Here is a 12528-nt window from a genome sequence, read left to right as displayed (position 1 = left end):
TGCAAAGCTGGGTGAAAAAATGCAAACAAAAGAATCCGCCAACACCGGTCCACTCCATCCTACGGTAGCAGAAACTAATTACCAACAAACTGAAACACAGAAACAGTTGTTAGTGTTGCCAGATAAACTGTTGAAAAAATGAAACTAATGACTCTCATAACCTGCCCTGCCCAAGCCCAATTCCCCCCACACAATATGGGATCCAAAACGGCCCAATTTTGGGTGGAAACCCACCCAATCTGGCAACACTGCAACCAAGCAGAGGAGTCAGACAGTTCTCTCTCTCACACTCACTCACACACACACACACACACACACACACACACACACACACACACACACACACACACACACACACGCACGGCGGAGGTAATGGCAAATGTCTTAATAGATCTAAATGAAGATTTTGTTCAATTCTACATGGTACCGGTTTCCAAACTGGTGTAGAATTGGACAAAACACAAAGTTAGAATTAGACAAAATGGAAAATCTTTATTTCCTATCAGGGTGGTTCAGTTGTCATCACAGCTTCTAAAGCAAACAGCATGTGGACTCCATCCAACAAAATAAAACACGCATTATATTTATATATATTATTTTCACATTAGCCTATACACAAGACAGAAGAAGCTTGGGCCATCCTGCTCATTGCTTCCTGAAGCCCTTCAGGATGGGGTAGATGTTCTCGAACGCCTCATAGATCTCTTCCCGCTCTTTGGCTCCTGGAACACAGACCAAGTGAGGGTCATGTGACTGAGTGAGGGTCATGTGATGACTGGCCAATTGAGGCTGGCTCCAAAAGGATGTCATTCCTCATCCCCCCCCACCCCCCCTCCCCCATGTTAAAATGTCCGACTTTATGACAGGATACAGCCTGGTTCAAAACTGGTTTTGGTCTATATAGCAAATTTCACCTTTCCACATTCATTTTTATATAACTCACCCGTTTAGACGATATAAAATACTATGTATTGGGCATGATTAACAAGTCACCTGACCAGTGATCGCACAGCTTGTCGACCACAAACCAATAGCAGGTTAAGCTGCTGCACTGGGAAACCCTTGGTCTCACACGAGCTGCGCAAGAACCACAAGCAGGCGTCCAAAAACCAATGGGTGAGGTCACGGTCACTGTCCATATTTTTAGACAGTCGATGGTCGAGACACGCCCGAGTCCAGCTGAGCAGACCCCGCTGGGACCATTTTCATGACTTTATATCACGATAATGTCCTGCCACAATATCGCGCTATACGATTATTATCATGGGGGGAGGCATGTCATTTTTGTTTTTCACGTTTTTGGGTGGTATTTTATTGGATTTCTTCTAAATGAAGTTTGTAAGCTTTCTAGTAACCCAATTGGCAGATTTTCCAATTCAAGGGGGTGGGGACTTTCTTGCGGGAAGGGGGGGGGGGGGGGGGGGATTGATATTGCAATATTCACAAAATATTGCAATATAAGATTTTTTGATGTGATAATGAGTTAACCACACACGTTGTTACAGTACCAGTCAGAACGACCTTCCCAGAGACGAAAATAAGCAGGACGATGCGAGGCTTCACCATGCGGTAGATCAGACCAGGAAACAGCTCCGGCTCATAACTGAGGAAGACACACACACACACACACACACACACACACACACACACACACACACACACACACACACACAGAACAAAAGAGTAACTGAAGTTTCTCTCTCTCTGTCTGAAAAGGCCTCCCGGGTGAGAGTGTCTGATGGTAAGACAATGTGTCCAGGTTGCACCACAAGGTGTATCAAAGAACTAACCTAGTATGGCGATGCTAGTGACAACAGCAAAGTAGTGTGGTGATGACTGGAGACTGAGGCTTGAGAGGGAGCACCCACAATTATGCTACCAAGTGCATTTCAGAGAAATACAGCTGGGGTACCCAAAAGGTGGGTAAAACCCAAAAGGTCTAAATATCCACCAGACCAAGATGGGCTGGTTGAGGAAGGAGCAACTGGTACAATGCACAGTGAAAGTACCTGTTACAGCACCTGGTGAGATGGAGAACCTAGGCCCGGAGACATCCCACAGTGCCCAGATAGAACCTTCAAGCACCACGAACTACACCCCAAAGCAGACCATCAGTACAACACTGGGTTTTGTGGCCTGCTGCCAACAAAGAGTCAGAATGGCACCAGTTCGACGAAGATGTGGATGCAGCCTTTGAAGCAACAGCCAAGGGTGATGGGGGCCATAGGCTCCAGACACCTTCATAATCAGCATAGCTTCAGAGAGGTTTGGCGTCAAGGAACAACGGGCCACCAAGACTACCGCAGGACCCAATCCAAACCGATGGGCGGTCAAGATCACCCACATTAGAGCTGAGGACACTCAAGAGCCAGTAAAGAAAGGCAAATGAGAAAGAAAAGGCAGCCCTGGCAGAACATCTTCAGGCCCAAGTGGTGTGCCGTACAAGGTCATCAAACAGCGCCCCAGGCTTCTAGAGTGCCTTTGGAAGATCTACAGGGTGATCTGGAGGAGGTGAAAGGTGCCTCAGCAGAAGAGGTGTGGATTCCTAAGGAGGAAGGAGGAGAATGCAAGTAACAGAGCAATTTAGGATGATCTCACTCCTTCTCAGTGTGGAATGTAAGACCTTCTCCAAGATTGTTTTCTCCTGAAGAACTCCTACATAGAGTACATATAAGGGAGGAGTCCTGTCCCAGTCCAAGGAAGAGTAACTGGTCAGTTCTGCTTCTCTTTGGGAGACACCCAAATTCCATTTGTGACAGAAAAGGCCAGTCAAGAGCCTGGGTATTAAGATCTTCATCAGCAATCTGAAGGATGCAGCAGTGCACCATCAATGATGACACTGGTTGGCTTTCCACAGTGGACAGTGGTTTCCTGGAAAATTCAACCTCCGGATATATCAACATGGAATCCTGCCTCAACTCCTCTGGCCACTGCTAATCTATGAAGTCCCAACACCACCACGGATGGCTTTAAAAGGAAGATCAGCCAGCTTCTGTACAGGTGGCTGGGTCTGCCATGAAGCCCAATCAGTATCGCCCTTTACAGGCATAATCTGCAGCTTCCTGTCAGCAGTCTGGTAGAGGAGTTCAAGGTCACCTGAGCCAGAGAAGTACTGTTCTACCAAGATTATGTTGACACCATGGTTTCCTCAGTGGGCATCAAGGTCAGAACAGGAAGGAAGTGCCGCACACAAGAGGGAGTTCAGTGAGCTGAGGCACACCATCCTGATGGGCACTGTGACAACTGGTCGGGCCATGCTCGGGAGCAATCCAAGATCTTACTATGGTAAAACCAGAGGAAAGGAGAGGTGAAACTTAATCCAGGAGGAGGTACCCACAGAGGACAACAGCAAGCAGCAATACGCAGCAAAGTGCACCATTGCGTTTAATCGAGCAGGGGAGAAGCCTAAGGCCAAGGGTAGTCTGCTTACAACAGCAAGAGACTGGCAGTTCCTATTCGACCCAAGGAGACAACTGAGGTTCCCAGACACCATCGTAGATACCACACTCAGGTCATGGTCCTGATGTCTGTGGCAACCAAGCAAGTGGTTTTAGTAGAGCCAACTGTCCCCTCGGAAGCTCAAATGGAGGAGGCGCAAGAAAGCAAGAGATCCATGTGCAGATCTGGTAGCTCAATGTCGGAGGAATGGGTGGAAAGCCCGCTGTCCCAGCTGAATTGGGCTGCAGGGGCGTCACAGGCCAGTCTCCAAACCAGGTCCGGGGACTCTTGAGTCATCAAGAACATCTTGGAAGCCGCTGAAAAGGTTTGATACGCTCAGTACTTGATCACCCAGGTGAGGATGTCTGATGTTAAGACCCAAAACACCGGATGACCCCGGGGCCATCACGGACGATGTGTCCAGGTTGCATCACAGGATGCATCAAAGAACCCCCCGCCCCATCTCTCTCTACCTGCTGAACTGTTGGTGAGTGAGCACCAGTCCCTCCAGTCGGATGGGGAAGCAGACGTCGCAGGAGGCCACCATGTTCTGGATCTTGAAGTCGAGGAAGCGAGCGGGGAAGCCGAGCTTCTGCACCACACGAGCGTACTTCCTGGCTGCCAGCCGCGACTGCTCCTCACTACACACACACACACACACACACACACACACACACACACACACACACACACACACACACAACCTGATTTCCCCACAGATATCAATAGTTTCATTTCATCAGATTAACAGCATCAGACAGGCAGACAGACCTCTTGGCTCCGGTACAGACCATCTTCCCGGAGCTGAAGATCAGTGCTGTGGTTCTTGGCTCTCTGATCCTCATGATGACTGCTGCAAAGCGCTGAAGACAGAGAGGAAGAGAGAGATTGAATGATGGGGGGGTCAAGACATGCTACTTATTCCTCCTTATTCCTTCTGAAAACAACTTTCAACCAATGCTACTTAGTCCTTAGGCTGTTCCTTCAAAAAAAAGCTTAGCTGACGAAGACTGTGTTGCACTAGTCTCTTAAAACAGACAGTTGGCTCTCGCCATTTTCAAATGCTTCCGCCTAAACGTCTGTACGTTGAACTGGGAAAACTTGGTCAAAACGGAAAGGGAAACTCAGGGAAAATAATAATCCCAGATCTCCCATCTAATGGCATAATGGCAGGTAGAACATCCGCTCGTATTTCTTCAATTACCGGACATTCCGGGTTGAACTTCCTCTGGTCCGACGCATCCCCCCCCAACCTCCTTTGTCCATGTTCTGTGGGTGTGAATTACAGACTGTCTAAGCTGCATTCGCAGAATGTAGAAGAGAACAGTCTGGCTTGAGAGACTAGTGTTACACTGTCTTGTCACTACTGTTGACAAACTCTACTATGTAAGATGCTTTGGGTAAAAGCATCTGCTAAATGACAGGAACTTCAGGGGAAAGTGAATTGCCAGAGTTCTTGTGGTTACAGTTTCTGGATGAACGTTAGCGGACCTTGAGGTTGTATATTGCAGACAGGCAGAGACGTATACATACAGACAGACAGAGAGACAGACAGGCAGAGAGACAGGTATACAGCCAGACAGGTACTGTATACATACAGACAGGCAGAGACAGACAGATATACATACAGACAGAGAGACAGACAGACAGACAGGTATACATACAGACAGGCAGAGAGACAGACAGACCTTGGGGTTGTACTCTGCGTTCCTCGCCTGGAGAGCGATGAACTTCAGGTCCAGAGGACAGCCCAGATTCACTGTGGAGACGATGTTCCTGTGCACGCACGCACACACACACACACACACACACACACACACACTTAAGACAAAGCAACAACTGGTCCATCCTCATTCTGCATTTCTATTATTGGTTTAGAGTAAAGTTAGTATTTAAAAATAAAAGAAAGTAGATCCAGTCTCCCAAACAGGAACTTTCTCTTTTAAACGGTATCCCTCAGCTATATTCACTTCCATTAGTAAACCAGAAGTGCACTCAGAGAGTGCACTTCTGGTTTTTCCAATTCCAAGGTCAATACTCCAGTCTGCTATGATATGCAGATTTTGTGAGTCGGATCAGAACACCAACGCTGACCCCAACTGTTCACCAACGTGTCCAATGTCAGCTTCCATTCAAATGAATGAACTACAAACTGGTCCAGCTGATCTGGTCTGGGTGAGGAGATTATATTGTGTTTTTCTAATAACTAACTTCATGTTAACTTCATAGTGTGTGGCTTGGTGGGTTTAAATGTAGTGTGTAACTTAATGCTCAGAAAAGAAAGGGATATAGAGTGACTACGTCACACCCTGTTCCGGTTTCCGTACGGGACAGAAGGAAGTGAATTCCTCATTCAGTTCTCTATTGACATTTCGTAAAATCCTTATAGAGTTTGACTTGGACAAACCAAGCGATTCATCTATGAGAGCAGTTGTGACTGACCACAAAACAGTTGACTCGGACAAAAAAAAACTGATCCTGTGCTGCGCAATTTGTGTAAGCTACAGTATTCACAGTCACATCAGTGCCGTTTTGAGCACAAGATAGCTTAGCACTTAGCACTTAATGTCTGACATTATCATGTCACACAAGGTCTGTGGTTAACAAAGGTTTATGGGAGTGGCAATTTGTGTTCAGCAGGATAATCTTCACAAATGGTGACCACATTTATGACTTTTTTTTAACGTAAATGCGTTAAAAAAAACGCATTTACGTTTCAAAAGTCATAAAAGTGGTTTGTATTTTTACAAAAATACGTCATCCCTGCAGTGCTATATACGTCTAATAATAGTTCCACTAATAGTCATACGTAATCATCCCATTCTAGCAACTAGCTTTTTTGCATTTTTTTTTACATGAGTACAAAATTAAGTTATTTGTCAAAAAATATTTGCCGAACACTGTGGCTAATCTGAGTCAGGACATGACTCAGAAAAATAGGAAATATCTTAAAAATGACAAAGGGCTTAAAAAATCATCTTATTGTTATAATCCCAGGTCTGGAGCGAGCTGGAGTGTCGTACTGTAGCATTGGGATGATTCCCGACCGCTCCGTCACAGGGGTCATCGGGGTCATGGGGGTCATCGGGGTCATGGGACAGAAGCGGGAGCTGGCGTCGGGTCCCGGCCCCGGCCCAGGCTCCGCCCCCACCGGCTCGGCCACTGTGGAATCCTGGGAACTGCAGTCAAAGATGCCGCTGTCCTGCGACACGTTGACGGCTCCGCCCTCATCCACAGGCTGAACGGCTGCAGCTGCAGAGAGACGACATGGACCATCACATTGAGATATAGGCAACTGAATTTCAATTTGACCAAAGACGAAAACAGCCGTGCTTGCAATTATCATTGTTTATGCTGTTATGTTGAGATCACAATTTGATTATTGCATTATGGTTCGAGCACCCGTGTTACCTCCGGCTTGGTCGGGCGTCCATACAGGCACATTTGGCCGTGTCTGCGGGTGGGAAGCCAGTGGGGTATGTGACTTGGTCGCTGCACTAGCACCTCCTCTGGTTGGTCTGTTCGGGGGGAGGAGAACTGGGGGAATAGCATGATCCTCCCACGCGCTACGTCTTGTTGGTGAAACTCTTCGCTGGCAGGTGAAAAGAAGCGGCTGGCAACTGCACATGTATCAGAGGAAGCATGTGCTAGTCTACACATGTATCGGAGGAAGCATGCGCTAGACTGCACATGTATCAGAGGAAGCATGTGCTAGCCTACACATGTATCAGAGGAAGCATGTGCTAGTCTACACATGTATCAGAGGAAGCATGTGCTAGCCTACACATGTATCAGAGGAAGCATGTGCTAGACTGCACATGTATCAGAGGAAGCATGTGCTAGACTGCACATGTATCAGAGGAAGCATGTGCTAGCCTACACATGTATCGGAGGAAGCATGTGCTAGTCTACACATGTATCGGAGGAAGCATGTGCTAGACTACACATGTATCGGAGGAAGCATGTGCTAGACTACACATGTATCGGAGGAAGCATGTGCTAGCCTACACATGTATCGGAGGAAGCATGTGCTAGCCTACACATGTATCAGAGGAAGCATGTGCTAGCCTACACATGTATCAGAGGAAGCATGTGCTAGCCTACACATGTATCAGAGGAAGCATGTGCTAGCCTACACATGTATCAGAGGAAGCATGTGCTAGCCTACACATGTATCAGAGGAAGCATGTGCTAGCCTACACATGTATCAGAGGAGGCATGTGCTAGACTGCACATGTATCAGAGGAAGCATGTGCTAGACTGCACATGTATCAGAGGAAGCATGTGCTAGACTGCACATGTATCAGAGGAAGCATGTGCTAGACTGCACATGTATCAGAGGAAGCATGTGCTAGACTGCACATGTATCAGAGGAAGCATGTGCTAGACTGCACATGTATCAGAGGAAGCATGTGCTAGTCTACAACTCTTCCCCAGATCGGCAGAGGGGGTTAAGAAATGACCGGACAGCAGGGGTGAATTGGCCAAGTAGCCTACAATTGGGGAGAAAATGAGGAAAAAACCTGAAAAAACTTAAAATAGATATATTTCATTATCTCGAGACAATGGGTCAATTTATCTTATCTCCAGAAAACAAAAGGACTGATCTGAATTTGATCTATAACAGAAAGACAATGCAATCTCTGCCTGTTAGACCTTGTTTTGATTGAAGTACATTTTGATGAGTTGATCAGTAATGGCTACGCATTGACCTTGGCTGAGTTTCCCAACAAAGAAGCTTCTTAAGAGTTAAGAAGCTTCTTAAGGAGTTAAGAAGCTTCTTAAGGAGTTAAGAAGGCTCCAAAGAAGTGTTTCCCAAACGCCTTCTTAACAGTCGAGAAAAATAAAAAAAATAGAAGGCTCTTAAGAAGCATCTTAACTGGAGCGGCTCACTTGATGGCACTCTGAGCCCAGCAGTGGGCCACGACTCAGTGGTTGAGAAACACTGTTAACACCTAATCATGGTCATGTTAAACTTTATTAAACATTATTTATTTCAGACATGGACTGCAGTTCAAATTGCTTTATATACACAGCATACAACAAAACAGAGAAACACTACAGAATTTAAGCGACCTTGGGTTCTGTGAAAGGTGCTATATAAATCCACAACATTATAAAAGGAATCCATTCTGATTAGAGGAATATAGCCTACGGTAAAACATTTAAAACACAAGTAACCATACTGTAACGTGTTCAGGTAATCCAAGTATTACCTGTAATGTGATGTGCAACCTAAGTGTCTGGATCGCAGCTAGGAACTGATGTGTGTGGGTGTGTTCCTAGGGGGAAGGGAATATATGTGACCAGCGGCCGGGGCGGAAGCCAGTCAGTGCCATGCGGGCGAGCAGACCGGTTGTTATGTGTAGAGCTAGCTGTGTGAAGCTAGCTGCTAGGAGCTAACGAAGCCTGTGAATAAAGACCCTGTACCAACTACAACTCTCCGTTCCTTGGTGTATCAGTGATACGCTACATTGGTGTCAGGCAGTAAAGCGGTAACGCCTCTGATTCGGCCGGGAGAGGAGAAGTTGGAGCCGACAGCTTTGGGCGCGAGCGAATAAAGTGCGGAACGGAGCCGCCAAAGATGAAGAGGGAGAGGGAAGAGGCTGTAGCCTCGGAGTTCGCGAGGACGAATGCTGCGGTGGAGGGCTCGCTAGAGGACTACATGTGGATGGAGGAGGGCCGTGGGCAGAGGAAGAGCGAAGCCGAGCCGGGCCCCGCTGGCAGACAGGCGGGGAGTGACAAGGCTGAAGCACGGCACGCGACGGCGGGGGATGGCGCCCGCAGAACCAGGAAGGACGTGATCGTTCCGAAATACAACGGTAAAGGCGAGTGGGAGGCATACTGCAAGCAGTTTGAGGAGGCTGCAGAATGGAATGGCTGGACGAGAAGGGAGAGAGCCAGCCATCTCGTGATGTCCCTCGAGGGCGAGGCTACGGCGTGCGTGTCGGCAATAGCGGATACAAAGGACTTGGATGTGGTGATGGGGGCCCTGCGGAGACGCTTCGGACGATGTGAAGAGCAGGCCATCGTAGCCGCGGAACTGTGTAACAGACGCAGACGGCAGGGTGAGTCGCTGCGTGCACTGGCAACAGACATTGAGACTCTCAGCCGGCGCGCATACAGCCAGCTACCGACGGAGGCGCTGGATGGGTTAGCCCTAAGCTACTTTGTCCAGGCCATCGAGCCACGGGGTCTAAGCCAGAAGGTAACGCTGGGACATCCAAAAACACTGGGAGCAGCGCTGGAGTTGGCGCTGGAGATAGAGACAGTAGAAGGCTGGGATAAGAGCAGCGGCATAATGGAGGCCGCCCCAGTGGTGAGAATGGCAGCGGAGAGCCAGCTACAAGAAGAGCCAGCGTGGAAGACAGCCTTGGCAGAGCAAGGCAACATGGTGAAAGAGCAAGGCAACATGGTGAAAGAGCTATCTGAGTCGGTGCGCCAGTTAACAGAACAACTGCTCCGAAGCGCGACCCTGCAGCCCACCCCACGAGACAATACAGGGGCCAGGGGGCCCGGGGCCATGCGCTGCTGGACCTGTGGACGCCCCGGGCATCGGGCCAGAGAGTGCCGCGGAGGAGCGTGGAACCAGGGAAACGGCGCGGGGCCCGTCTAAGAGGGGCGAGACGGGCCCCCTACGTCATATTCCCTATGGCCACGTCACCGTTGGAGGGGGCCCAGCGGTACAGACGGGGAGGTGGGGCGTCGCCTTCCCCCGAAGCAGACGACATCGCCGGCGCTGTCAACATGCAGAACGGGCCGCACACGATGAACGGCTGCCATGTTCAGGTCCGCCTGCAAGGGAAGCCCTGTGTCGCCCTGGTGGACACGGGGTGTACGGCAACGCTGGTGAACTACAACATGATGCCAGAGGGAGCGCTTCTGGAGCAGCCAGCGGACCAGCTGCTGAGGACAGTATCCGGTGAGTTGATGCCGATGAGGGGAAGGGGGTCCGTGATGATAACTGTGGGGGGACAGACAGTGAACTTTCCGGTATGGGTAGTAGAGATGGCGGGGCCCTGTATCTTGGGGGAGGACTACTTGACGCTAAACCAATGCACAGTAGACCTAGGGAAGAGCACACTGACGTTTGCAGGGGGGCCGGTAGTCCAGATGGGTCACCCTCCCACCGCTCCAGGGGAGCAACCAAACGTCAATAACATCACTGTATACCGCGTCACAGTTGAGCACGGGCCCCACGCGGAGCCGCAAAAGAGACTGTGTTGGACATGTGGAGAGCCGGGCCACGTGGCGAGGTGGTGCAGAAGCGGTCCCGGGAGACGGACCGGGTATGCGGGACAACGACATGGTCAGCAGGGAGCCTGCTGGGCATGCGGCGAGATTGGACACCTGGCTAGAGAGTGTCAAAAGGCTGTCGGGGACCGGAGGGCAGCGGGAGAAGAGAGACGTGCAGGCGGCGGACAGGTGAGACTCTGCTGGACTTGCCGTTCGCCTGGGCACTTAGCCGGGAAACTGCACTGCGCCCCCCACGGTTGCTGTGCGGAAAGCCGAGGTGGAGAGCGAGGCCGGTTGTATTCCCCCTGCTGTCCTGAACACGCCGTCCCCTGGGGAAGGGGGGCGGGAGGACGACCGAGTGCAGGAGGTGGAGGAAGACGAGGAGGACTGTCCAGATGTGGATCTGGAGGACGACAGAGCGACCATCAAGGATGTCGACGTGAGTGAGTGGAAACGCAGGCAGGCGGAGGACGCGGAGATCGGTCCGGTGCTTGCGTGGGTGGTGGCCGGACGCCGGCCCCCTGTGAAGGAGACTCACATGTTTTCCGGTGCCACGAAAGGACTGTGGAACATGTTTTCCGACCTGCGGCTGGATGAAGACGGGCTGTTGGAGAGAACAGAGCACGGGGTAAAAGGGAGGCAGGCGGTTGTACCCGGTTACCTGCGAGAGTTGGCGCTTAAGGGGGCACACAAGGGCCCTGGTTCCAGTCATTTTGGGCCCGAAGAGACACTCACCCGCATCCGTGGACATTTCTACTGGGGCAAACAAAAGGAGGATGTGCGAAGATACTGCGATGCGTGTGAGGACTGTGGGGCACAGAGGGGGGACCGTGCTGACTTACACTGCAGAGGATTAACCCCACTGGGGGTTGAGCCGGACTAGCGTGCTTCAGGGGGGACAGAAGCTGTAAAAGGGGGGATGGAAATGGGGTTTAAATGAAAAATTAAGAAGTTGCTGGGAAAAGAAAAGTTAAGGGAAATGTGGGGGTTATTGTTGAATGGGCTATTGTGTTGAATTTAAATGAATGTGTGAAAAAGAAGGAAATAATGAAAACTAGACATTATGGAGTACCTAATGCAAAACTAGACATTATGGTGGGTGCTGAAAAGAAAAGACTGTTTGTTGGTGAATTAGAATTTGATGTGGTGATGGGAAAAATGTTGTGTTGGGTGTGTTTTGGTACAGGGGGATATGTGTGTGGGTTGTGCATGTCGCGTGGGAGCGACATTAAAGTTGGGCGGGGAGAATGTAACGTGTTCAGGTAATCCAAGTATTACCTGTAATGTGATGTGCAACCTAAGTGTCTGGATCGCAGCTAGGAACTGATGTGTGTGGGTGTGTTCCTAGGGGGAAGGGAATATATGTGACCAGCGGCCGGGGCGGAAGCCAGTCAGTGCCATGCGGGCGAGCAGACCGGTTGTTATGTGTAGAGCTAGCTGTGTGAAGCTAGCTGCTAGGAGCTAACGAAGCCTGTGAATAAAGACCCTGTACCAACCACAACTCTCCGTTCCTTGGTGTATCAGTGATACGCTACAATACATACAGGGGAGATTTTCAAGTGTTCCCTAATTTTAAACACTAAAGGGTACATGAAAGAAAGGAAAAAGGGAAAAACACAAGAGGAACAGTGGACACAAGTATCTCCTTTTGCCTGACGCGGCTGGATCTGCCAGTGTTTTGTCATTAAGAAGGTGTTAAGAAGGCTCCAGACCCTTCTTACAAAACCTTCTTAACGAAAGATCATCTTAGCGCTAAGAAGCTTTTGGGAAACCCAGCCTTCTTAACGGAGGATAATTGGAAGATAATTTTAGGCTAAGAAGCAATCGGGAAACGCGTTGGCTTCGTTGGCTTCT

The 12528-nt window shown here is 49.6% G+C and overlaps 1 protein-coding gene across 1 annotated transcript; it reads right to left on the bottom strand.

The window, feature by feature from the left end:
• Window positions 1-645: 645 nt before the first annotated feature.
• Window positions 646-6535, bottom strand: tbpl2 (TATA box binding protein like 2; the record flags this gene model as incomplete). The annotated part of the gene is made up of 6 exons (XM_083637642.1): window positions 6462-6535; window positions 5127-5214; window positions 4210-4301; window positions 3912-4079; window positions 1509-1603; window positions 646-722 (listed from the first exon to the last, which is right to left on the bottom strand). The coding sequence occupies exons 1-6, from the start codon at window positions 6530-6532 to the stop codon at window positions 646-648; spliced, it is 591 nt and encodes a 196-aa protein (XP_083493768.1). The 5' UTR covers window positions 6533-6535.
• Between the last annotated feature and the right edge of the window lie 5993 nt (window positions 6536-12528).

The sequence above is a fragment of the Poromitra crassiceps genome (assembly GCF_964638095.1).
Source record: "Poromitra crassiceps genome assembly, chromosome: 5".
Taxonomy (NCBI): Eukaryota; Metazoa; Chordata; class Actinopteri; order Beryciformes; family Melamphaidae; genus Poromitra; species Poromitra crassiceps.
The sequence above is the reverse complement of the archived record's forward strand: the minus strand, read 5'-3'. Positions and strand labels throughout refer to the sequence as shown.